Raw genomic sequence first — 25,688 nt, 5'->3', positions numbered from 1 at the left:
AGTATAAAGAACTGAGAAACCATATGCTCAGATTAGTTTAGCATTAACACAAATTTTAGATAGGCTTTCACTGGTGTGCAAAAACATCATCTTTCCAGGTGTGGTTTATCAGCATGATTTTACCTCAATTTTCCATCAAGGTTGTAACCACAAACTCTCGGTGGGCGAGATCACATCTGCAAGTGAGAACTTCTAGAATATCACATCCTAACAGCTCGAATGACTGTGATAGCAATATATAGACTTACCCTACAAAGAATAACCAATCTGAGGTCTAAAAGATGCCAGTAAAATATCCACTCCTAAGAAACAAAACTTAAACTAGTTAAATTGGAAGAGCTAAGCTGTCCAGTGGAGGTCAGGAGGGGCACACGCTCCTCAATTTAAGATAACATCGTTTTTGTACAGTAGCTGAATGGATCAATCAAAATTGGAGCTATGATGTTGTGGCCATTACAGAGACGTGGATATCACAGGGGCAGGAATGGATGTTGGATATTCCGGGGTTTAGATGTTTCAAAAGGAATAGGGAGGGAGGTAAAAGAGGTGGGGGAGTGGCATTGTTAATCAGGGATAGTATCACAGCTGCAGAAAGGGAGGTCATCGAGGAGGGTTTGTCTACTGAGTCATTATGGGTGGAAGTCAGAAACAGAAAAGGAGCAGTCACTTTGTTGGGAGTTTTCTATAGGGTATGGTGAAGGAACCTTGGATGACAAGAGATGTGGAACAGCTAGTCAAGAGGAAGAAGGAAGCTTACTTAAGGTTGAGGAAGCAAGGATCAGACAGGGCTCTAGAGGGTTACAAGGTAGCCAGGAAGGAACTGAAGAATGGACTTAGGAGAGCTAGAAGGGGACATGAAAAAGTCTTGGCGGGTAGGATTAAGGAAAATCCCAAGGCGTTCTACATTTATGTGAGGAACAAGAGGATGGCCAGAGTGAGGGTAGGGCCGATCAGGGATAGTGGAGGGAACTTGTGCCTGGAGTCGGAGAAGGTAGGGGAGGTCCTAAATGAATACTTTGCTTCAGTATTCACTAGTGAGAGGGACCTGGTCGTTTGTGAGGACAGCGTGGAACAGGCTGATATGCTCGAACAGGTTGAGGTTAAGAGGGAGGATGTGCTGGAACATTTGAATGATATGAGGACAGATAAGTCCCCGGGGCCAGACGGGATATACCCAAGGATATTACGGGAAGCGAGGGAAGAGATTGCTGCGCCTTTGGCGATGATCTTTGCGTCTTCACTGTCCACTGGAGTTGTGTCGGATGATTGGAGGGTGGCAAATGTTGTTCCCTTGTTCAAGAAAGGGAATAGGGATAACCCTGGGAATTATAGACCAGTCAGTCTTACGTCGGTAGTGGGCAAATTATTGGAGAGGATTCTGAGAGATAGGAATTATGATTATTTGGAAAAGCATGGTTTGATTAGAGACAGTCAGCATGACTTTGTAAGGGGCAGGTCATGCCTCACAAGCCTTACTGAATTCTTTGAAGATGTGACAAAACACATTGATGAAGGAAGAGCAGTGGATGTGGTGTATATGGATTTTAGCAAGGCGTTTGATAAGGTTCCCCATGGTAGGCTCATTCAGAAAGTAAGGAGGCATGGGATTCAGGGTAAGTTGGCTGTCTGGATACAAAATTGGCTGGCCCATAGAAGTCAGAGGGTGGTAGTAGATTGAAAGTATTCAGCATGGAGCTCGGTGACCAGTGATGTTCCACAAGGATCTGTTCTGGGACCTCTGCTCTTTGTGATTTTTATAAATGACTTGGATGAGGAAGTGGAAGGCTGGGTTAGCAAGTTTGCCGATGACACGAAGGTTGCTGGAGTTGTGGCTAGTGTGGAAGGCTGTTGTAGGTTGCAACGGGACATTGACAGGATGCAGAGCTGGGTTGAGAAGTGGCAGAAGGAGTTCATCCTGGAAAAGTGTGAAGTGATTCATTTTGGAAGGTCGAATTTGAATGCGGAATACAGGCTTAAAGACAGGATTCTTGGTAGTGTGGAGGACCAGAGGGATCTTGGGGTCCATGTCCATAGATCGCTCAAAGTTGCCACCCAAGTTGATAGGGTTGTTAAGAAGGCTTTTGGTGTGTTGGCTTTCATTAACAGGGGGATTGAGTTTAAGAGCCGCGAGGTTATGCTGCAGCTCTATAAGGCCCTGGTTCGACCACACTTGGAATATTGTGTTCAGTTCTGGTCGCCTCATTATAGGAAGGATGTGGAAGCTTTAGAGAGGGTGCAGAGGAGATTTACCAGGATGCTGCCTGGACTGGAGGGCAAGTCCTACGAAGAAAGATTGAGGGAGCTAGGGCTTTTCTAATTGGAGCGAAGAAGGATGACAGGTGACTTGATAGAGGGGTACAAGATGATGAGAGGCATAGCCAGAGACTTTTTTCCAGGGTGGAAAGGGCTATCACCAGGGGGCATAATTTTAAGGTGATTGGAGGAAGGTTTCGGGGAGATGTCAGAGGTAGGTTCTTTACACAGAGAGTGGTGGGTGCGTGGAATGCGCTGCTAGCGGTGGTAGTAGAAGCAGATACATTAGGGGCATTTAAGTGACTCTTGGATAGGTTCATGGATGATAGTAAAATGAAGGGTAGGTAGTTAGTTTGATCTTAGAGTAGGTTAAAGGTTCGGCACAACATCGTGGGCCGAAGGGCCTGTACTGTGCTGTACTGTTCTATGTTCTAGAACCAAGTTTTCCTTGTAAAATATTAACTATATTGGCTATTGTCCCCTTTGCTCAAATTTTGCGTGCAATTCTAGGTATCCACGATTTCTTCCACTCGTCACCCAGCCTCATCCACCCTTATGCTGATGATTCACACACACACAATCTCCATTCTACTTGCAGTGCAATGGTTGAAAAAGTACATCAACCCCTTCAGCAGTTCACTGGAGAATCCAGTTTTCCTCAACTCTTCAAAAACATTTTCATGTCTCTTGCAGATTCAACCAAGTTATTTCTTAACTTTGCTTTACCTTTGATGACTTCCCAATGGATCCATCACCATCAATGTTTTTAGCAGCACAATGTTCAAACTTATTTAAAAAAAACTACACTGCCAAATGCTGCCTTCATGATATTGGCTTTCTCTTTCCAGCTAAATGCTTCCTGGCATCTCAACAAATCTCAGCTCCTTTAAAGCCCAAGTACATCAAAGTCTTGAATACTGTTCCCATATCTGGGAATTTTTCTTTCTCTCACATGTTCTTGAACCAATAAATGAAAAAGATCTTTCTGTGAAAGGTGATCTTTCCTTCACCCTCATGGATGATACCACTACTTCCTCAAATCTCACTTCCTGTGAAGACTCCATTCCATTCTCCCAGTTTCTCCATCGCATCTGCTCTGATGATGCAATTTTCCACACCAGCATTTCTGATGTCTTCCTTTATCCTCAACCCAAGGACTACCCCCACCAACCCCCCAATCATGATTGACAGGGTGCTCAAATACATCCGGCCCACTTCCAACACTTCTGCTCTCACCATTTCCCTGTTAGAAGCATGAGAAGGTGCCCCTTGTCCTCACCTTCCACCCCACCAGCTGCCATATTCAACAGATATCCTCCATCATTTCCACCGCGTCCAGCATGATGCTACAACCAAACACCTCTTACTCCCCTCCCAGCATTGCAAAGGGACCGTTCCCTCCACGATACCCCGGTCCACTCCTCAATAACCCCCAACATCTCCTCCCCTTCCCTCGGCACCTTTCCATGTAAGCGCAGGAGAAACAACACCTGCCTTTTTAACCACCTTGCTCACCGTCCAAAGCCCCAAACACTCCCTCCAGCAATTTACGTGTACTTCTTTCAATTTAGTATACTGTTATGCACTGCTCACAACGCCGTCTACTCTGCATTGGGGAGACCAAATGCAGATTGGGTGACCACTTTGTGGAACACCTCTGTTCAGTCCGCAAGCATGACCCTAAGCTTCCCGTTGACTGTCATTTTAATTTTCCACATTGCTCCCACTTGGACCTCTCTGCCCTCTGCCTCCTGTAGTGTTTCAGTGAAGCTCAATGCAAGCTCAAAGAGCAGCACCTCATCTTTACAACTAGGCACTTTACAGCCTTCAGTACTCACTGAGTTCAACAATTTCAGATTGAAACCTCTGCCCCATTTTGTTTTTTTCTCTTTGCTGGTTTTGGTTTTACTCCCTCGTTTTCTCTTTTTTGCTTTCGGATGGCAGCTGTACATTATTTTTCCATTCACACCTCTAGACATGTCTTTTGTTTCTTTACTTGTCCCTTTAACATTCCCCCCATGGCTTTGGTCCACCAACCCTTTTGTCATTTGATCTCTCCTGCCTTCCAGCCTATCACAGACCTTCCCTGTTGTACTTTTTCCCACCCTCTCCCCTTTCACTTGCTTAAAATCTATTACATCTAACTAAAAGTCAAATGATTGGCTGTTTATGTTGTACAATGCATGATACATTATTCTGCTGCTTAGGCAAAGTTTTTAAACTACTGTTAAGTGATTACTGGATGAGTTCATATAAAGGTTAAATATCATGCAGGAAGAACAACAGATTCATGATTTTGTTTGCGGGAAGGGCACAACCAAGTGCATGCAGACAGTGTGACGTCAATACTTTTTCCAGGACAAATTCGCTGTACATCACAAGAGACTGCCTTTGTTCCTTTTAATTCTTTTCTTTTGAAGTGTTGCACGGAAATTTGCAATGAACAGTTCTGACAAAAGGTCATTGACCTGAAACATTAACTCTGCTTCTCTCTCCACAGATGCTACCTGACCTGCTGAATTTCCAGAATCTTATGTTTTATTTCATATTTCTAGCATCCACAGTATTTTGCTTTTAGCGCTGTTTTGTACAACATTCCTAAACATTTATAGTAACTTAATTGCAGCAAAAACCTGTGTCTAGGCAGTGGAATCTTTCAACAAACCATAAGTTTTCTCAGTTATTAGGACCATGATTCAGTTATGTCAGCAGAACTTTAAAACTTTAAGCCCCAAGTTTAATGAAAAGATTATTTGCTATTTTATTGTACTACATCATAAATGTGGGAGCTTAACCTTCCAGGTCGGCACAAATGACAATCCCCTCAAATGAAATATGTAGATGACCTATCATGATGTTGCTCACAGTACTCACAGTAAGTGACAGGGAGTCTGTTGTGAGGCACTGCAAGGTGATGCTGTAGCTGAAGAGCTTGTTAGTAACTGTATGTAAGTAAATGGTAGGCAGCAGCCGCTGAAGTATGCATGAGGTGGCAGTAGAGAGTTCTGTTGATGGAGTTCAGTTTGTATGCACAGTTGAGTCATCGTTGCACTATGTTTCTCTTTTGTGGGTCTGTGACTACAGAGGTGGCTTGGAACACATAATATGCAGGGAGTTGATAAGAAACATGATCCTTTGTGTAAAGGCTGGTAGTCGACATGTGGGGCAAGGGGTTGGAGTGTAGGAATATTGCCTGATTGTATAAAGGTCTCCAGTCTATCACTGAAGCAAAGTACAGGATTCTCGAGGCCGACTGCTGATGGGAAATATGGCTTGTTATTTTAAGATTCCCAGTCAAGACCTCCTATTACTGCTGCAGTTCTGGATTGTGGTAACAAAGGGAATTTGGTGCTAACTGCCAGTGTTTTAACAAGGCACATAGTAACAGGTCATTGATATTATAAAGAACTGAAGATTAAGAAACAACAGGTAACAGAATAAAGTTCGAACACTTTTCATTAGAATACACCATGCTCAGTAAGAAGCGTGTCTGTACTATTCACAGGATGGACAGTGGATTGGTGATCATTAAGAGACTGATAGAACATCAACAACCAACACAGAGACAAAGGACCAAATGCTTAGTTACTATCATTACAAGCTTAAGTAGCAAGTACATCCTTTCTGCATTACTCCCATCTCAGACAACTGTATTGAAAATTCTCAATTAAAAGAGGACCACAGGATAATCAGATGGTACAGGGACCAATGTTCCTGCTAAGCTGTGCAGTAACCTGCAAGGTAGCGTGCAGGCCTTGTTCTGTGTTAAATACCAAGCGTGCAAAAAAATTTAAACTGTACTGCACATTAAAAAAACAAGCCGTGCACAACTAAATTTTACAGGGAATATTGACAATGACTAAACTATATGGATGGGAACTCATTCATCTATATATAAGCTGAAAGCATAGATTATGAACAATTGGACAGGGAAGAGGACACAATGCTGAAGACAGTGGCCCTGCTAATTCTAATGGTTATGTAATAGGCATGGTCAAGGGCAGGACTTTGCTCTCAGCAGCAAACAAATGGTGCTAGCCAGTCATTACACTTGAAATTGTCCCCAGATTTCCTATGGGATTCTGCCACTAGAACTTACTGTAAATTAGAAAGCCAAAACAGCATGGTGCCCTCTAAAGGGGATCTGGGACCTGTGTGAACAGAGATAGAAACTATGCATAACCTTAACCAGATTTAGGTATCATCAATGAGCAGCAGACAAGTCTGAACCAAGAAGTGACATTTAGAATATTTAATTCAATGTCAAATCAGATACAAAAAGCAAAATAGAAGGAAAGAAAGATGAGATTAAGAGTGAGGGGGAGAGTCCAGGTACTGTATGATTCCCATAGATAGTTACAAGATTCTAATGGTGAATTTGGAACTTACAGTTAATCTCTGACCGTGTTCTTTCTTCCCTCACATTCCTACTTGTGGATTGAATGCGATGAGGAACTGATATTGGAGGCTGAAGAGAAAAAGAAAACTGTTAAAGCTATTACTACATAACTACAAATTGGGTCCATTAAGAATAACTGATTTTTTTTTCCTGATTGCTTTTACTCAGAACAGGATTATTAAATCCAGTTATCACAATAGATCTTTATTATTTGTCAGTTTTCCTGAAAAACACATGCAGTTATGTTATTGCAGAAAACAGGCATGCACAGAATGTACATTCCCAACACTAGGTCATGCTGTTTACAGTATACACTTACTATTAAGCAAATTTGTTTCACATCTATGAAAGAGTTGATATACAGCTTATTTTACCATTTCCTTTAATCTTTTTAATTACGATACATAAACTATCCATTTGAGGGCACCTCTAAAGGAAAAGGATGGCGGGGAAAACTAGCATTTTCCCAGATCAATGTCACCTTTAACTGTTAAGACTTGGTGCCTTTAATCAGAAAAATCTACAAATATACCTTACTTTTTAAAATTAGGCAGCAGCTGATCACTAGTTGTCACGACTTAATTTGGTGATGTCATTTGAATTGTTTGAAATATGAAGCTATCCAGCAACATGCTAAAACTGTATTGACAGTCAGATGAAAAAAGCGGGAAAGATTTAATTTTGAGCATAATTTTACCAGGTTACAATGAGTTCCAAACTCACTTCCCATAAATAAAGTCAGCTTAATGATGCAAACAATTAGCCAGCAGCATCTGGGGGCGTTTAATTAATTAAAATAAACCTGATCTTAAAAGAAACAAACTAAAGACACCAAGACGCAGGTTCTCCCATAGCGCAATTGGTTAAGAAAGAACCAGCTAAGTTCACGGTTTAATATCCAGTGCGTGTGGGGTGACACAGTGATGGTAGGATGCTGTAACTGGCATCAATGCCCCAAGGTTAGGAAGGGAGAAAATGATCAGAGATTGCCCTCTTTGATTGTTATCCAGTGCCAACTTTTTTTTTATTCATTCATGGGATGCTGGCATCGCTGGCTAGGCCAGCATTTATTGCCCATCCCTAATTGCCCTTGAGAAGGTGGTGGCAAGCTGCGTTCTTGAACCGCTGCAGTCCAAGGGAGGTAGGTACACCCACAGTGCTGTTAGGAAGAGAGTTCCAGGATTTTGACCCAGCGACAGTAAAGGAATGGCGATATAGTTCCAAGTCAGGATGGTGTGTAACTTGCAGGTGGTGGTGTTCCCATGCATTTGCTGCCCTTGTCCTTCTAGTTGGTAGAGGTCACGGGTTTGGAAGGTGCTGTCAAAGGAGGCTTGGTACATTGCTGCAGTGCATCTTGTAGATGGTACACACTGCTGCCACTGTGCGTCGGTGTGTAGGGAGTGAATGTTTGTGGATGGGATGCCAATCAAGCAGGCTGCTTTGTCCTGGATGGTGTCAAGCTTCTTGAGTGTTGTTGGAGCTGCACTCATCTAGGCAAGTAGAGAGTATTCCATCACACTCCTGACTTGTGCCTTGTAGATGGTGGACAGGTTTTGTGGGGTCAGGAGGTGAGTTACTCACCGCAGGATTCCTGGCCTCTGACCTGTTCTTACAGCCATGGTACTGATATGGCTACTCCAGTTCAGTTTCTGGTCAATGGTAGCCCCTAGGATATTGATAGTGGGGGATTCAGCAATGGTAATGCCATTGAATGTCATGGGGAGATGGTTAGATTCCCTCTTGTTGGAGATGGGTCATTGCCGGGCATTTGTGTGGCACGAATGTTACTTGCCACTTATCAGCCCAAGCCTGGATATTGTCCAGGTCTTGCTGCATTTCTACATAGACTGCTTTAGTGTCTGAGGAGTCGCAAATGGTGCTGAACATTGTGCAATCATCAGCGAACATCCCTACTTCTGACCTTATGATTGAAGGAAGGTCATTGATGAAGCAGCTGAAGATGGTTGGGCCTAGGACACTACCCTGAGGAACTCCTGCAGTGATATCCTGGAGCTCAGATGATTTGACTTCCAACAACCACAACCATTTTCCTTTGCACTAGGTATGACTCCAACCAGCGGAGAGTTTTCCCCGATTCCCATTGACTCCAGTTTTGCTAGGGCTCTTTGATGCGATACTCGGTCAAATGTTGCCTTGATGTCAAGGGCAGTCACTCTCACCTCTTCTCTTGAGTTCAGCTCTTTTGTCCATGTTTGAACCAAGGCTGTGAAGAGGTCAGGAGCTGAGTGGCCCTGGCGGAACCCAAACTGAGCGTCACTGAGCAGGTTATTGCTAAGCAAGTGCCGCTTGATGGCACTGTTGATGACACCTTCCATCACTTTACTGATGATTGAGAGTAGGCTGATGGGGTGGTAGTTGGCCGGGTTGAACTTGTCCTGCTTTGTGTGTACAGGACATACCTGGGCAATTTTCCACATTGCAGGGTAGATCCAGTGTTGTAGCTGTACTGGAACAGCTTGGCTAGGGACTTGACAAGTTCTGGAGCACAGCTCTTCAGTACTATTGCCGGAATATTGTCAGGGCCCATAGCCTTTGCAGTATCCAGTGCCTTCAGTCATTTCTTGATATCACGCAGCGTGAATCGAATTGGCTGAAGTCTGGCATCTATGATGCTGGGGACTTCAGGAGGAGGCAGAGATGGATCATCAAATCAGCACTTCTGGCTGAAGATTGTTGCAAATGCTTCAGCCTTATTTTTTGCACTGATGTGCTTGTGTGGCGCAAATGTTACCTGGGATATTTGTGGAGCCACCTCCTCCATTTAGTTGTTTAATTGTCCACCTCCATTCACGGCTGGATGTGGCAGGACTGTAGAGCTTAGATCTGATCCGTTGGTTATGGGATCGCTTAGCTCTGTCTATCGCATGCTGCTTATGCAGTTTGCCATGCAAGTAGTCCTGTTTTGTAGCTTCACCAGGTTGACACCTCATTTTGAGGTATGCCTGGTGCTGCTCCTGACATGCCCTCCTGCACTCTTCATTGAACCAGGTTTGGTCCCCTGGCTGGATAGTAATGGTAGAGTGGGGGATATGCTGGGCCATGAGGTTACAGATTATGGTTGAGTACAATTCTGCTGCTGCTTATGGCCCACAGTGCCTCATGGATGCCCAGTTTTGCATTGCTAGATCTGTTCGAAATCTATCCCATTTAGTACGGTGGCAGTGCCACACAACATGATGGAGGATATCCTCAATGTGAAGGCGGGACTTTGTCTCCACAAGGACTGTGCAGTGGTCACTCCTAACAATACTGTCATGGACAGATGCATCTGGGCAGGCAGATTGGTGAGGATGAGGTCAAGTATGTTTTTTCCTCTTGTTGGTTCCCTCACCACCTGTTGAATACCCAGTCTAGCAACTATGTCCTTTAGGACTCGGCCAGCTTGGTCAGTAGTGGTGCTACCGAGCCACTATTTGTGATGGACATTGAAGTCCCCCACCCAGACAAATTTTACTTTCTCATTCTGCGCCCTTGCCACCCTCAGTGTTTCCTCCAAGTGATGTCCAACTGCTGGAGGATATGCTGGAAAATCACTTGTGGATATTGTTTGACAAGAAGATTGGGCTTAACTGTCATACAGTCAAATAATCTTTTGATACTCATTGACTTTGCTCACAGATAATGGGTACTTGAGTCAGGTGCTGGAGAACGACTGGTGTAATAGAACCACAGCCCACTAATGAGTCATCAGCCTTAGGGCAAGTAGGAAGAGGACAACATAAAACTGGCATGAAAGGGAGAAAGAGAAAAAAGGCACCAATGTTAACTGTAAGGAAACATTTACAGCAAGTGCTAGTGTACTTCCCCTCCGATTACAGTTCATCTGCCAAAATGCAATAGTTATTAACTGGGCAAGGACTCAAAACTGGAAATTAGCTTGCTTCAATATTTTAGTGCTCTCAATCTTTTTTTGAATTCGAATTTGAACTGGAGCAAAATGCATCAGGGACCACACCATCGACACCTACAGATTTCATTCATAATTTACTATTGACTTAGATTCATAGTAGCTCAGGTACGTGATAGTATATGCACAAAGCGGTGTCAGTCACACTCAGCAATCGCTTAACTGGGTTTTCATGAAGGGTCAACAGTGTATCACACAAGAAAGAACAATGGGAAACCGTGTCTCTCAAAATGCAAGCATCGCCTGTACATATTCACATTGAAAAAAAATCAATTTTTACTGGCACTTTAAACTTACTGAATATACTACGCAATTTTTAACCAGTTTAAAATTGGATTTGCCTACACACATTGATTCACATCAATCTAATGCTTCCATCTTATATTGAGAAAGGGAAGCTTAAATATGCAAACTGTACACTGATACAGATAATTTAATTTTCAGTATGCACAGCATTTATAAACCCTAATTTATAAACATCTCAAATCTCCAAGGAGACAGCAACTATTTACTGAGCAATGCAAAAAAGTGTTAAGGTACAAAACAAAGCTCTGAACTATCAGCAAGGCGCATGTAAAAGAAAATGGTGCAGTTATAGTTAATGAGCGTTACATACAAACTAGTACTCAGCATTACAAATTCACCAAAGTATACAAAGAATTAGATTACGAATCACTTCATTTCACAAATGTTTGAACCTGCCCTCTTCAACATTCACCCATTACAAACTAATTAATACATGCAAATCTGTATTGATACCAGTCACCAAATTATTTTAAGTATACAATTCATTCCTCGCTGAATGCAACATTCCGGAGGAGAAAACTACTCCAGAAATGGCAATGTTCACTATATAGTACAGCAATTGGTTAAAGATATTAAACAGTAATTGTTTTGGTAGAACACTTGAGAATTCATCTCCTGTAGTCTGTGTTAATGTTGAACTAATCAAATTTAGAATATTTAACTTTCCATAGACCTCTGAAACAGCCCAATTTTACCCCTTTTAGTAAATTGGTCAATTTATGAACTTTAATTTCTCAGGCATTTCGGTCCAAATGCTTTACCATTTACAATAATCTTGCATTCTTAATTCTGATAATAAATGAGTGCCAGGTTATCTGAACCATTAAAAGTTATAGAGGTTTTACACAAACTGAATTTAAACCATTTAATATTTTGTGAACATCCAAGAAGTACTTTTAACTCAATCAGAAGCCCTGAAGCTTAGACAGTGCAACAGCTTCCTTGATTTAGATTTGCACCACACCTCATTTCAATTTATATTGCACAATCATTTTCCTCCTCGGTATCAAAAGCATTCTTGAGTGGGTAAACCATTTGAATGAATTAGGAATAGATTTTAAAAGTCCATAATTCCTTTACAGAAGTTTGCAGTATCAAGCGTTATAGAAGTAGTCAAAATAGTCAGGGTTTTTTATTTAAATTCTCTAGTTAGAGGAGGAGGAAGAGTAATAGGAGGAAGAGTAATAGGAGGAAGAGTAATAGGAGGAAGAGTAATAGGAGGAAGAGTAATAGGAGGAAGAGTAATAGGAGGAAGAGTAATAGGAGGAAGAGTAATAGGAGGAAGAGTAATAGGAGGAAGAGTAATAGGAGGAAGAGTAATAGGAGGAAGAGTAATAGGAGGAAGAGTAATAGGAGGAAGAGTAATAGGAGGAAGAGTAATAGGAGGAAGAGTAATAGGAGGAAGAGTAATAGGAGGAGTAAGAGTAAAAGTAAGAGTAAGAGGAGGAAGAGTAATAGGAGGAGTAAGAGTAAAAGTAAGAGTAATAGGAGGAAGAGTAAGAGGAGGAGGAAGAGTAAGAGGAGGAGGAGGAGGAAGAGTGAGAGGAGGAGGAGGAGGAGGAGGAAGAGTAAGAGGAGGAGGAGGAGGAAGAGCAAGAGGATGAGGAGGAAGAGTAAGAGGAGGAGGAGGAGGAGGAGGAAGAGTAAGAGGAGGAAGAGGAGGAAGAGTAAGGAGGAGGAGGAAGAGTAAGAGGAGGAGGAAGAGTAAGAGGAGGCAGAGTAAGAGGAGGAGGAAGAGTAAGAGGAGGAGGAGGAGGAAGAGTGTGAGGAGGAAGAGTAAGAGGAGGAGGAGGAGGAAGAGTGTGAGGAGGAGGAGGAAGAGTAAGGGGGGGGAGGAAGAGTAAGGGGGGGGAGGAAGAGTAAGGGGGGGGAGGAAGAGTAAGGGGGGGGAGGAAGAGTAAGGGGGGGGAGGAAGAGTAAGGGGGGGGGAGGAAGAGTAAGAGGAGGAGGAAGAGTAGAGGAGGCAGAGTAAGAGGAGGAGGAAGAGTAAGAGGAGGAGGAGGAGGAAGAGTGTGAGGAGGAAGAGTAAGAGGAGGAGGAGGAGGAAGAGTGTGAGGAGGAGGAGGAAGAGTAAGGGGGGGGAGGAAGAGTAAGGGGGGGGAGGAAGAGTAAGGGGGGGGAGGAAGAGTAAGGGGGGGGAGGAAGAGTAAGGGGGGGGAGGAAGAGTAAGGGGGGGGGAGGAAGAGTAAGGGGGGGGAGGAAGAGTAAGGGGGGGGAGGAAGAGTAAGGGGGGGGAGGAAGAGTAAGGGGGGGGGAGGAAGAGTAAGGGGGGGGAGGAAGAGTAAGGGGGGGGAGGAAGAGTAAGGGGGGGGAGGAAGAGTAAGGGGGGGGAGGAAGAGTAAGGGGGGGAGGAAGAGTAAGGGGGGGGAGGAAGAGTAAGGGGGGGGAGGAAGAGTAAGGGGGGGGAGGAAGAGTAAGGGGGGGAGGAAGAGTAAGGGGGGAGGAAGAGTAAGGGGGGGAGGAAGAGTAAGGGGGGGAGGAAGAGTAAGGGGGGGAGGAAGAGTAAGGGGGGGAGGAAGAGTAAGGGGGGGGGGAGGAAGAGTAAGGGGGAGGGAGGAAGAGTAAGGGAGGGGGTGGGGAGGAAGAGTAAGGGGGGGAGGAAGAGTAAGGGGGGGGGAGGAAGAGTAAGGGGGGGGGAGGAAGAGTAAGGGGGGGGGGAGGAAGAGTAAGGGGGGGGGGAGGAAGAGTAAGGGGGGGGGGAGGAAGAGTAAGGGGGGGGGGAGGAAGAGTAAGGGGGGGGAGGAAGAGTAAGGGGGGGGGAGGAAGAGTAAGGGGGGGGGAGGAAGAGTAAGGGGGGGGGGAGGAAGAGTAAGGGGGGGGGAGGAAGAGTAAGGGGGGGGGAGGAAGAGTAAGGGGGGGGGAGGAAGAGTAAGGGGGGGGGAGGAAGAGTAAGGGGGGGGGAGGAAGAGTAAGGGGGGGGGAGGAAGAGTAAGGGGGGGAGGAAGAGTAAGGGGGGGAGGAAGAGTAAGGGGGGGGGGAGGAAGAGTAAGGGGGGGGGGAGGAGAGTAAGGGGGGGGGAGGAAGAGTAAGGGGGGGGGGAGGAAGAGTAAGGGGGGGGGAGGAAGAGTAAGGGGGGGGGGAGGAAGAGTAAGGGGGGGGGGAGGAAGAGTAAGGGGGGGGAGTAAGGGGGGGGGGAGGAAGAGTAAGGGGGGGGGAGGAAGAGTAAGGGGGGGGGGAGGAAGAGTAAGGGGGGGGGGAGGAAGAGTAAGGGGGGGGGGAGGAAGAGTAAGGGGGGGGGAGGAAGAGTAAGGGGGGGGGGGAGGAAGAGTAAGGGGGGGGGAGGAAGAGTAAGGGGGGGGGGAGGAAGAGTAAGGGGGGGAGGAAGAGTAAGGGGGGGGAGGAAGAGTAAGGGGGGGGAGGAAGAGTAAGGGGGGGGAGGAAGAGTAAGGGGGGGGAGGAAGAGTAAGGGGGGGGAGGAAGAGTAAGGGGGGGGAGGAAGAGTAAGGGGGGGGAGGAAGAGTAAGGGGGGGGAGGAAGAGTAAGGGGGGGGAGGAAGAGTAAGGGGGGGGGAGGGAGTAAGGGGGGGGAGGGAGTAAGGGGGGGGAGGGAGTAAGGGGGGGGAGGAAGAGTAAGGGGGGGGAGGAAGAGTAAGGGGGGGGGAGGAAGAGTAAGGGGGGGGAGGAAGAGTAAGGGGGGGGAGGAAGAGTAAGGGGGGGAGGAAGAGTAAGGGGGGGGAGGAAGAGTAAGGGGGGGGAGGAAGAGTAAGGGGGGGGAGGAAGAGTAAGGGGGGGGAGGAAGAGTAAGGGGGGGGAGGAAGAGTAAGGGGGGGGAGGAAGAGTAAGGGGGGGGAGGAAGAGTAAGGGGGGGGAGGAAGAGTAAGGGGGGGGAGGAAGAGTAAGGGGGGGGAGGAAGAGTAAGGGGGGGGAGGAAGAGTAAGGGGGGGAGGAAGAGTAAGGGGGGGGAGGAAGAGTAAGGGGGGGGAGGAAGAGTAAGGGGGGGGAGGAAGAGTAAGGGGGGGGAGGAAGAGTAAGGGGGGGGAGGAAGAGTAAGGGGGGGGAGGAAGAGTAAGGGGGGGGAGGAAGAGTAAGGGGGGGGAGGAAGAGTAAGGGGGGGGAGGAAGAGTAAGGGGGGGGAGGAAGAGTAAGGGGGGGGAGGAAGAGTAAGGGGGGGGAGGAAGAGTAAGGGGGGGGAGGAAGAGTAAGGGGGGGAGGAAGAGTAAGGGGGGGAGGAAGAGTAAGGGGGGGGAGGAAGAGTAAGGGGGGGGAGGAAGAGTAAGGGGGGGGAGGAAGAGTAAGGGGGGGGAGGAAGAGTAAGGGGGGGGAGGAAGAGTAAGGGGGGGAGGAAGAGTAAGGGGGGGAGGAAGAGTAAGGGGGGGAGGAAGAGTATGGGGGGGAGGAAGAGTATGGGGGGGAGGAAGAGTATGGGGGGGAGGAAGAGTATGGGGGGGAGGAAGAGTAAGGGGGGGAGGAAGAGTAAGGGGGGGAGGAAGAGTAAGGGGGGGAGGAAGAGTAAGGGGGGGAGGAAGAGTAAGGGGGGGAGGAAGAGTAAGGGGGGGGGAGGAAGAGGAGGAGGAGGAGAAGGAGGAAGGGGAGGAGGAAGGGGAGGAGGAAGGGGAGGATATAGAAATAAAAGAATACCTGAAGTCTCCATTTACTGTCAGCAGCTGAGTTAGAAATTTACCATAATTGAAGCCCTCAGTCTGAGCTCATCCACGCAAGGTGGATAAGTCAGTTATGGTGACAAAATAAGAGTTTTGACCAAAGTTGCACTTTTAGATCCATATTAATGAAATATGTTGCTTTCTGAAGTGTTCTTGGGAGTATATACAGCCTGGTTTTGTAAGCAATACACAAATTCAAGTATGCTAACTGGTGAGTTGCAGGTCCAAATCTTGAGGCTGCACATCACTCACCTCTGCTTGCTCAGATATTTCAACTTCATCACATCACAGCTCTAGCTATAACATCAGCTGTAGTACCAGAGTGAATAAGGGTATTCTATTCACCAGGAAAGGGGAGAGGTAGAAGGACCAGAGAACCCAAATACGGTTCACTGTATGCCACCTCAAAGGCACCAATTTCCAGCTGATCATGACCATGAGCAAAAAAAAAATGTCATATTCCTAAATTAAAAATAATCTATGTGGAATTGGTTGAGATTAATGAACAAAAGTAAATGGCTGTTTCAATATATTTAAATATTTAATATTTTTGTTTTATCCAGAAACTTGTACAGTGAGTCTCACTTAAGATCAACTCTAATAAAAATCATATACTGCAATTTATAATATTTCCCATGCAATAACTCATTTGTTCCAATCTCAAATAATTATGGTTAGGATCAACTACATTATGAACAATTTTTGGGATGGCAAATGCAAAAAGTATGATTCTCCAACATGCTTTCATTTTAAGTAACAAAAGATGGCTATTACTTTACCTCAGAATAAAATTTCAATTTTACAGCCTTCAGAATGATGGAGTAAAGATAGTACTATTTAAGGAAACAACAAAATTGTCTCGGTCCTATTACCTTCAGCACATCTTTAACTATTTTAAGTAAACTTACTTAAAACACAATTAAGTTATCACACATTTCTAACTAAATAGCATCGTATTAGAACCAAACTTTTTTTCCCACCCCTGAAAATAAGTATTAGTCTTGAGCTGGACCCTGTGTCAAGTGTTTAATCTTATAAGTCAAATCTAGATAAGGACATACCTGATCCAATTAATTCTGCACAAACGCACCAGTGCACCAACCTCATTACATATCAATCATAATCTATACATCATAAAAGTGTCATAATTTTTGTAAAATTAGCTACACTTGTCATATTTCATTTGTATGCAATAAAATATCATGGGCACAAACTTTAATACTAACTTATTTCATTGTTCTGATGAGAGCTTAAGCCTCGATATGAAGAATTTACTGATCAGGAATATTTTAAGCTTGCAATAAAGTACGATAGTGTATGCATTTTCTCATCTTTCTCTAAACAGAATATTAAATTTGCAGTAGCGCTGTCAGTGCCAAGCTTTTGCAGATAAAGATTTTTGCTGCAACAGAGCTAGTTAAAAGCATGGTTATATTTATAAATCCATTGTAAAATATGGAAAAACTATTGAATGAGTTGATTAGAAGGATGATTTTGATTTTAGAACAGCTGTATATCTGCAGCAATAGACCAGCTGCAGCATCATCCAAATAAGCAAATATACAGCCAGGTTAATGGGATGCTTTGCTGTATATCAAAATACCTTAGGATGAGCAGCAAAACGTGGGGCTCGGCGTGCAAGAGGAGAAGCAGGAGAAAAGATCCCTAAAAATTTAAGCTGAGTTGGGAGGAACAGAGAAAACAGGAAAAGTACAATAAAAGAGGATGTGATGTCATCAATGGATAAAATTAAGTACATGTCAAAAACAATAAGTGGAAAATGCCGTTTTAATTCAGTTCATAATTTAATAGGTTTCAGATTCATGAAATATAATATTAACCACATATACAACCCTACAAGAGCACCAACATTCACAAAGCATTTAAACAGATAAAACTGAATCAGACCCAAATATCTTACAGCCCTTTGTTAAAAGATCACTAACCCCATACATTTATGAACAATTATATGAAATGCCTCTCTCGAATGTTTTGATAGATTTCTTTGTAGTACTACAGATATATATTACACCAAATTTTGTTTTAGAAATTTATGCTCAGATTTTATGTTAAAGTGTCTGGAGAGACGGTAGCAGACTGAGTTACACCACATCTGATTTTCAGCTCCACTGGAGTCAAAGAAGCATAAAATCAAACGAGGCGTCCAAGACAAATCTGCCCTGCTCTCAGCTTATTAAGTTAATACTGGGGCTTTTAAGATTTCCTGATTGAACTTCATACATTTTCAACCTCTGCAGTGCAGTGCAGGTTGCTTGATTTCCCCTCCCCTTCCCCCCACACCGCACCCCACCCCCCGCCCCCAGATAGGAAGAGCAAGTAGTAAATTCACATGCCCACTTAGATCAAAGAGATTGTAGTTAAAAACTTCAACTTGTGAATTTTATAAGAGCTTGCTTCATCAGTACACAGCTGGTTTAAAATGGGTTAAAGAAGCATCCTTTGCAGTAAGTTTTCACCTTACTTATAAAGAGCTAGCTGATGTCACTGGATCAGCAAGGTCACTCCAGGAATCCAATAGGACAAATTATCTGCGCAAAAGTGCAGCCAAAACAAATACTGAAACTTTTTTTTTAAAGTCTCCCAACTATTTCAGACATTTGAAAGCCTGCTCTGAAAGGTTAGTTGGAGAGGGTTATGCTGCAAACAGTGCATACCATAAATTACAGATTTACTGGAATTCCCATGTTTGGAGATAATATTTGCTGTGTGTTTACTGGGGCAAGAAAAAGGAAACAGCAAGCTCTGCTATTCTGAATTTTAAAAAGACTATCACTGAGTAAAAGTGCAAATCACTCATCCTGTAGATTCAAAATGGCCAAGATTCTTTGATAATTATCAGCCACCTTATGGGTCATTCTCTTGTGAAAATCAATCTTCTGTTGCCTGCATTTGATAAGGAGTAAATAGGATCAGTAGGTAGTAAAAGAAACAGAGTGAAAGGAGGAAGCAGTAAGTAGACCCTGGCAAAGGAATCAGAGGGAGGGGAGAAGAGTGTAGATAGGCCCTAGCAAGAAACAGAGCAAGAGAGGGGTGGATATACAATTACCCTGAATTAGGAAGTACAGACGCCTTTCATTCTTTTAACGATACATTCTTGTGCATCTCCACCATGAATAAAAATACACAGGCAGGTTTAAATAATATATAGATATATTATGATCCGTACTTGAAATCCCTCACATACATAAACACTTAGGACCTAAAGACTAAATAATCCAAACTGACAGACAACACAAGCCAGTGCTGTCAAATAAACTGTATGTGGTTAAAAATTTTATTACGTAGTACCTGCAGCGAAATAGTGGGTAAATCCACCAAACCATTCGAAGATTTACAGATTATAAGGCCACAGGTTTGATCCACAATCAGTCCTGATCTAGTTAATCTCAGTACCATAAACTACAGACACAGGGGGCAAAAGAATTAACCTACCCCGATCATAATCCAGCAACTGCTGCCATAAAGTGTGTACGTGGACCTTGGGTGAGGACAGGATCAACTATGATATCTCTGTGTTCAAACTCCAAGTACCTCACCCAAAGGCCATTCTGAGCTTAAGGCAGCGAGTGTCAGTAGGATATCTGGATGTATCTCAACCTGTGTCCTGTCCTGCTGGGTAATCCTGTCAGGAAATGGGATCCTTTGTTGATTTTCTTCCCCTTATCTAGCTCAGGGGGACTGAAGCCAATTGTTGCACCTTGATTGCTATCCCAGCTGAGATCAGCTACATCAGTACAGATCAGGATGCACTGCCTTTAGCTCTTTCAATCACTTATTGGGTAAAGTGTTAGATATTTGGGAGACAGCAGCTCAAGATCAATCTAAACATAGTTCCTTACAACCAGTTTTGAAGATGCATGACACGAAGTCTTGGAGCAGGAATCACATGCACACTATCCCTTATATAGTTACCCTGGGAGGTGGAGCAACCCCAAAAATGGGGAGAAAATAAATATCAAGACTATTAAAGACTCACTGACTTAATTTTTAAAAAAAGTGCAGAGTATCTTTTCTTTTTTTGAGAACCAATTCAAGTTAAAGACTCCAGCTTTAAGAAGAAAATTGTGCCATGTCACCAGTTGCTCCTGCCACCAAGACAATGATGCTGATATTAAGAGAATAGTCCTGTAAATAGCAAAACTGTATACTTGGCTCAGGTGCTGAATTTAGAATCAGTGAGCTGCTCAACATTCAGGAAATGGAAGCATTCTCTGTAGGGTTCAGCTGTTCCTTCATGCATTCATTGCCACAAATTCATAGCTGGGGAGTTAAACTTGCATCTCAATTGGTAAATTGTGTAAAGAAATATAAAAGACACAGATGAAATTTCTGAGTAGGACCACTAGAAAATTGTGGCAGAACTGCAGGGATTTTGCCTTTTTTTTTTGCAAAGAATGATGGCTAATGTGATGTGTATCAATAATTTCTATTGCTAAATTACTGCTTATTAAAGCTCTGCATTCCAATTCACTCGTCTTCTCCTCTTTCTCCCACCACATGCACACTGGAATTCTTCCCTTCTTTCCCCCTAGCCATCCCATTTCAGAGTCACTCTTTAATTTGCCCTCAAAAATAGTTTAAATTTCTATTCGATGCCACTGTTGCTCTGGAGGAATCAAACAACACAGCACATTGCGAGCAGGAAGTCCTGACCTTGCAAAGCTATCCATCGTGGAAAACAACTGGCATTATGGACACCTAACTTAACAAAACCGCACTAAGATCCTTTTGAAGTGTACTTATTGTTTTGTCGCTGAACATGGTAGCTAATTAGTACACAGTGAGCTCCCACAAACAACAAATAAAAATGTTTTTGAAAGCCTTACCGTGTTATGCAATAAGGGTTATTACACAAAGGGTCCCCTTCGTCCATGAGGTGGAAAACAACAGTGGCAAAAGTGGCCCAAGACTCCATTTTCCAGTTCAGTCAATTTATAACATGCCCTACCAGTCAACTGGTCTTCTGGTATTTGGACTGCCCAGTGCGCAATTTACTAAGCTGCTCTGGAGAGCATAAATAGGTTCATTTCAGCGTGTTCTGGATCTCAATTTTTTGGATTCAAATATGGACATGAATTACCTACTTTACTTATGGATTCCTAATTCTTTGACTGCAAAGATGTACAAATTCTGGTTGAAAAGTGGAAAAAGTGAAAAATCGTCCCTTTAAAAGTGCAGCCATTTCAAACAAGGATTATTCTTACACAAATACTCCTATTTCATAAGCATAGGTCTACTTCATATCTCAGTTTTTTGTGCAAGTTGTCTGTGCAGAGACTGAGGAAATTTAAAAACAAAACTTCAAGTTGCCCCATAACAGAAAGGGTTGGTGATTAGAAAGGACACTATATATGCAGGTTAAATTGCAAGACTGAACCCAAGGCAGGTAATTAACATGTTCGCTCATTTGCCAAACCTTCCCATATAAATAAATTCAGCCACAATAGAGCAGAAAATGGCAATGGAAATTGCCCTGACTTAATAGTAAGGCCAGCTTTGTGCAGTGCAGCATCAGAAGACTTGTCATTTTTGAACTGCTTAATGAAAATAAAAGTTATGGCATTTACCCCATGTAGATGATTGCAATTAATGTCAGAAGGTATTTACATACTCTTCTTTGGCATGGACATAGCACAAGTGGAATTAGCTTTATACATTTTCTTAGTGATTCAAGACCAGCTAAGAAACTTTTAGCAATCCACTTCACAAAATGCTGTTAAGTGATGGATGACACTGAATTAACTGCCTAAATAGATAAATGCTCTTGGTTCCAATCTGCACATAACTCTGAGCTCATCCTTCGAAATGAAACAACACTAAACTTTACTGTTCTGTTAACTCCAAAGGTGAATGAAACTCGATTTTAGGAAGAAATCATGGAGGCAGTTTTATGAATGGTCACAGGTGGAGGGTCCACAAAGGTATCAGCTGCATGGCATTTCTCTCGACTTGTTAACATTCAGTTCTAACGGGGCTAAAAATCCTCATCAACCACAACATTAACTAGCTTTACTCGTATCAGATCCTGTGAAAAAATTACAGTGGTGAATTTAGCCATTCATGAAATTGAGATATTCCTGTAACCATACAGCTGAACAGTCTTGGTTCTGAAGCAAAATGTCAAAAGGTTTTAATGTTTTGAAAAGTTCAGCTATTGACAAAGAGCAATTTGTTACAGGAGGATGACCACAATTTGTACACCAAGCACTAGTTCACAAACAAATGGCAAAACTGCTTGCACTTTATAGATCTCAAAGACATTTTATGTGAACATGGGACTAGAAAGCAGAGGACAGCAAGTGTGGATCTGTCAGACACTTCTTGTTTCATCTATGGATCTCTTTCAACACTGGACATTCCTCCCTCCAAGCACCTGGTATTATCCCAGTTCTCAATGAACCATTGAAAATATCCACCAGGGAATCTCACACAACCTCAGGCATTCACTTCAGTATCCTAAGGTAACTTAAATTTGGCCCTGATGTTTTTTTCATCAAGCCCTTTTAAGTTAATTTGAAATAGATGCGATAGTAACCTGTGAGTTTCAGTCTTACCTCTTTGCAAGAGGCACATCCTACTACACCTGTTAAAAATGGAAACCAAGTACCCTTGTCATTATGAATAATCCTCCCCAAGTCATCATTGGTCTTATTCACTCTCTAATACAGCTGTAACTATTAACAAAAGTAATGCTTTTCAATTATTTTAACTGTTTCCCACTATCCTCCACCCCTGCACCACCATCTCCAACTCCGGGTTGAAATAATCCCCTTGACAGTTATAGTCTGAAAGATTTTGAGCTCATTTTGGAACTCAGCATGGCTGATTACCACTGGGAACTCTTGCACTCGTTCATCGGAGCATAAAGAAGCTACATTTCTTCAAGGAATTGTAAATTTAATGGATGCAACCCAGAGATTGGCCAACCAAGCCATCTTTTGAAATCAAAAATAAAGACAATGACTCTAATGGAACTAAACTCAAACTGAGTAAATTAAATACAGCATGTCGAGTCAGCTTAACATCAGTAGTAGGAAAAACAATGGACTCCCTAAGAAAGAAGAAAGTCGAAAAACAGCTAGAAACCAAAAATATAACGAATAATCACAATTTTTTTTTGTATTCATTCGTGGGATATGGACGTCGCTGGCTAGGCCAGCATTTATTGTCCATACCTAATTGCCCTCTAGAAGGTGGTGGTGAGCTGCCTTCTTGAACCGCTGCAGTCCATGTGAGTTAGGTACACCCACAGTACAGTGCTGTTAGGAAGAGAGTTCCAGGATTTTGACCCAGCGACAGTGAAGGAACGGTGATATAGTTCCAAGTCAGGATGGTGTGTGACTTGAAGGGGAACTTGCAGGTGGTGGTGTTCCCATCCATTTGCTGCCCTTGTCCTTCTAGTTGGTAGAGGTCACGGGTTTGGAAGGTGCTGTCTAAGCAGCCTTGGTGCATTGCTGCAGTGCTTCTTGTAGATGGTACACGCTGCTACCACTCTGCGTCGGTGGTGCAGGGAGTGCCAATCAAGCGGGCTGCTTTGTCCTGGATGGTGTCGAGCTTCTTGAGTGTTGTTGGAGCTGCGCCCATCCAGGCAAGTGGAGAGTACTCCATCACACTCCTGACTTGTGCCTTGGAGATGGTGGACAGGCTTTGGGGAGTCAGGAGGTGAGTTACTTGCCACAGGATTCCTATTCTCTCACCTGCTGTTGTAGCCACAGTATTCATATGGCTACTCCAGTTCAGTTTCTGTTCAATGGTAGCCCCTAGGATGTTGATAATGGGGGATTCAGTGATGGTAATGCCGTTAAATGTCAAGGGGAGATGGTTAGATTCTCTCTTGTTGGAGATGGTCATTGCTGGGCACTTGTGTGGCGTGAATGTTACTTGCCACTTATCAGCCCAAGCCTGGATATTGTCCAGGTCTTGTTGCATTTCTACACGGACTGCTTCAGTATCTGAGGAGTCACGAATGGAGCTGAACATTGTGCAATCATCAGCGAACATCCCAACTTCTGACCTTATGATTGAAGGAAAGTCATTGAAGAAGCAGCTGAAGATGGTTGGGCCGAGAGCACTACCCTGAGGAACTCCTGCAGTGATGTTTTGGAACTCAGATGACTGACCTCCAACAACCACAACCAACTTCCTTTGCGCTAGGTATGACTCCAACCAGCGGAGAGTTTTCCCCCTGATTCCCATTGACCTCAGTTTTGCTCGGGCTCCTTGATGCCATACTCGGTCAAATGCAGCCTTGATGTCAAGGGCAGTCACTCTCATCTCACCTCTGGAGTTCAGCTCTTTTATCCATGTTTGAACCAAGACTGTAATGAGGTAAGGAGCTGAGTGGCCCTGGCATAACCTAAACTGAGCATCACTGAGCAGGTTATTGCTAAGCAACTGCCGCTTGATGGCCCCTTCCATCACTTTATTGACGATTGGGAGTAGATTGATGGGGCGGTAATTGGCCGGGTTGGACTTGTCCTGTGTTTTGTGTACAGGACACACCTGGGCAATTTTCCACATTGCTGGATAGATGCCAGTGTTGGAACAGCTTGGCTAGGGGCGCAAAAAGTTCTAAAGCACAGTTCTTCAGTACTATTGCCGAAATATTGTCAGGGCCCATAGCCTTTGCAGTATCCAGTGTCTTCAGTCATTTCTTGATATCACACGGCGTGAATCAAATTGGCTGAGATCTTGCATCTGTGTTGCTGGGGACTTCAGGAGGAGGCCGAGATGGATCATTAACTCGGCACTTCTGGCTGAAGTTTGTTGCAAATGCTTCAGCCTTATCTGTTGCACTGATGTGCTGGGCTCCCCCATCACTGAGAATGAGGATAGTTGTGGAGCCACCTCCTCCAGTTAGTTGTTTAATTGTCCACCATTCACGGCTGGATGTAGCAGGACTGCAGGGCTTAGATCTGTTTCGTTGGTTATGGGATCGCTTAGCTCTGTCTATCGCATGCTGCTTATGCAGTTTGGCACGCAAGTAGTACCATATTGTAGCTTCACCAGGTTGACACCTCATTTTGGGGTATGCCTGGTGCTGCTCCTGGCATGCCCTCCTGCACTCTTCATTGAACCAGGGTTGGTCTCCAGGCTTGATGGTAATTGTAGAGTGGGGATATTCTGGGCCATGAGGTTACAGATTGTGGTTGAGTACAATTCTGCTGCTGCTGATGGCCCACAGAGCCGCATGCATGCCTATATTTGCATTGCTAGATCTACGAAATCTCTCACATTTAGCACAGTGGCAGTGCCACACAACACGATGGAGAGTATCCTCAATGTGAAGGCGGGACTTCATCTCCACTAGGACTATGCAGTGGTCACTCCTACCAATACAGTCATGGACAGATGCATCTGGGGCAGGCAGACTGATGAGGATGAGGTTAAGTAGGTTTTTCCCTCTTGTTAGTTCCCTCACCACCTGCCGCATACCCACTCTAGCAGCTATGTCCTTTAGGACCCACCCAGCTCAGTCAGTAATGGTGCTATCGAGCCAGTGATGGACATTAAGGTCTTCCACCCAAGTACAATCTGCGCCCTTGTCACCCTCAGTGCTTCCTCCAAGTGGTGTTCGCCATTGAGGAATATTGACTTATCAGCTGAGGGAGCATGGTAGGTGGTAATCATCAGAAGGTTTCCTTGCCCATGTTTGACCTGATGCCATGAGACTTCATGGGATCCGGAGTCGATGTTGAGGACTCCCAGGGAAACTTCCTCCCGACTGGATACCACTGTGCCGCCACCTCTGCTGGGACTATCCTGTCGTTGGGACAGGACATACCCAGGGATGGTGATGGCAGTGTCTGGGACATTGTCTGTAAGGTATGATTCCGTGAGTATGACTGTCAGGCTGTTGCTCGACTAATCTGCGCGGTATCGCACACTCCTGCAAAAATAGGTCAGCTTTGACATTGGCCAGGTAACCTAAGGTTGAAACACATTACGTAGTGGATTTAATAGAGGCAATTTTTAAACCCAATTTAAAGATTTTAGATTATACGTCCAAAAAGTCTATGCAAGGTTCAGCACCTGGGTCTGCTTCTGCATACCTGTGGTGTGTACAAGATGATCCACAGTCTTTGGGCTGAGAAAAGATTCTTGCTGTGCCATTGGAACATTGTGCCGGCTGGGTAACATCGGGGGGAGAGGGGGGGTTGTGTACTCGGGAAGGGTTTCCT

At 44.2% G+C, this 25,688-nt stretch overlaps 1 protein-coding gene across 6 annotated transcripts in view; it reads right to left on the bottom strand.

Moving 5' to 3' along the window:
- The window catches only part of map4k3a (mitogen-activated protein kinase kinase kinase kinase 3a), a 316,653-nt gene that overhangs the window by 120,451 nt on the left and 170,514 nt on the right, over positions 1–25,688 (bottom strand). For all 6 annotated transcript variants that reach the window (XM_068044552.1, XM_068044553.1, XM_068044555.1 and 3 more), the window contains exon 13: positions 6,643–6,721. In XM_068044552.1, coding sequence (XP_067900653.1) covers positions 6,643–6,721 — 79 coding nt within the window. The remainder of the gene's footprint in view (positions 1–6,642; positions 6,722–25,688) is intronic.

The sequence above is a fragment of the Heterodontus francisci genome, chromosome 13 (genome assembly GCF_036365525.1).
Source record: "Heterodontus francisci isolate sHetFra1 chromosome 13, sHetFra1.hap1, whole genome shotgun sequence".
Classification (NCBI taxonomy): domain Eukaryota; kingdom Metazoa; phylum Chordata; class Chondrichthyes; order Heterodontiformes; family Heterodontidae; genus Heterodontus; species Heterodontus francisci.
The sequence above is the reverse complement of the archived record's forward strand: the minus strand, read 5'-3'. Positions and strand labels throughout refer to the sequence as shown.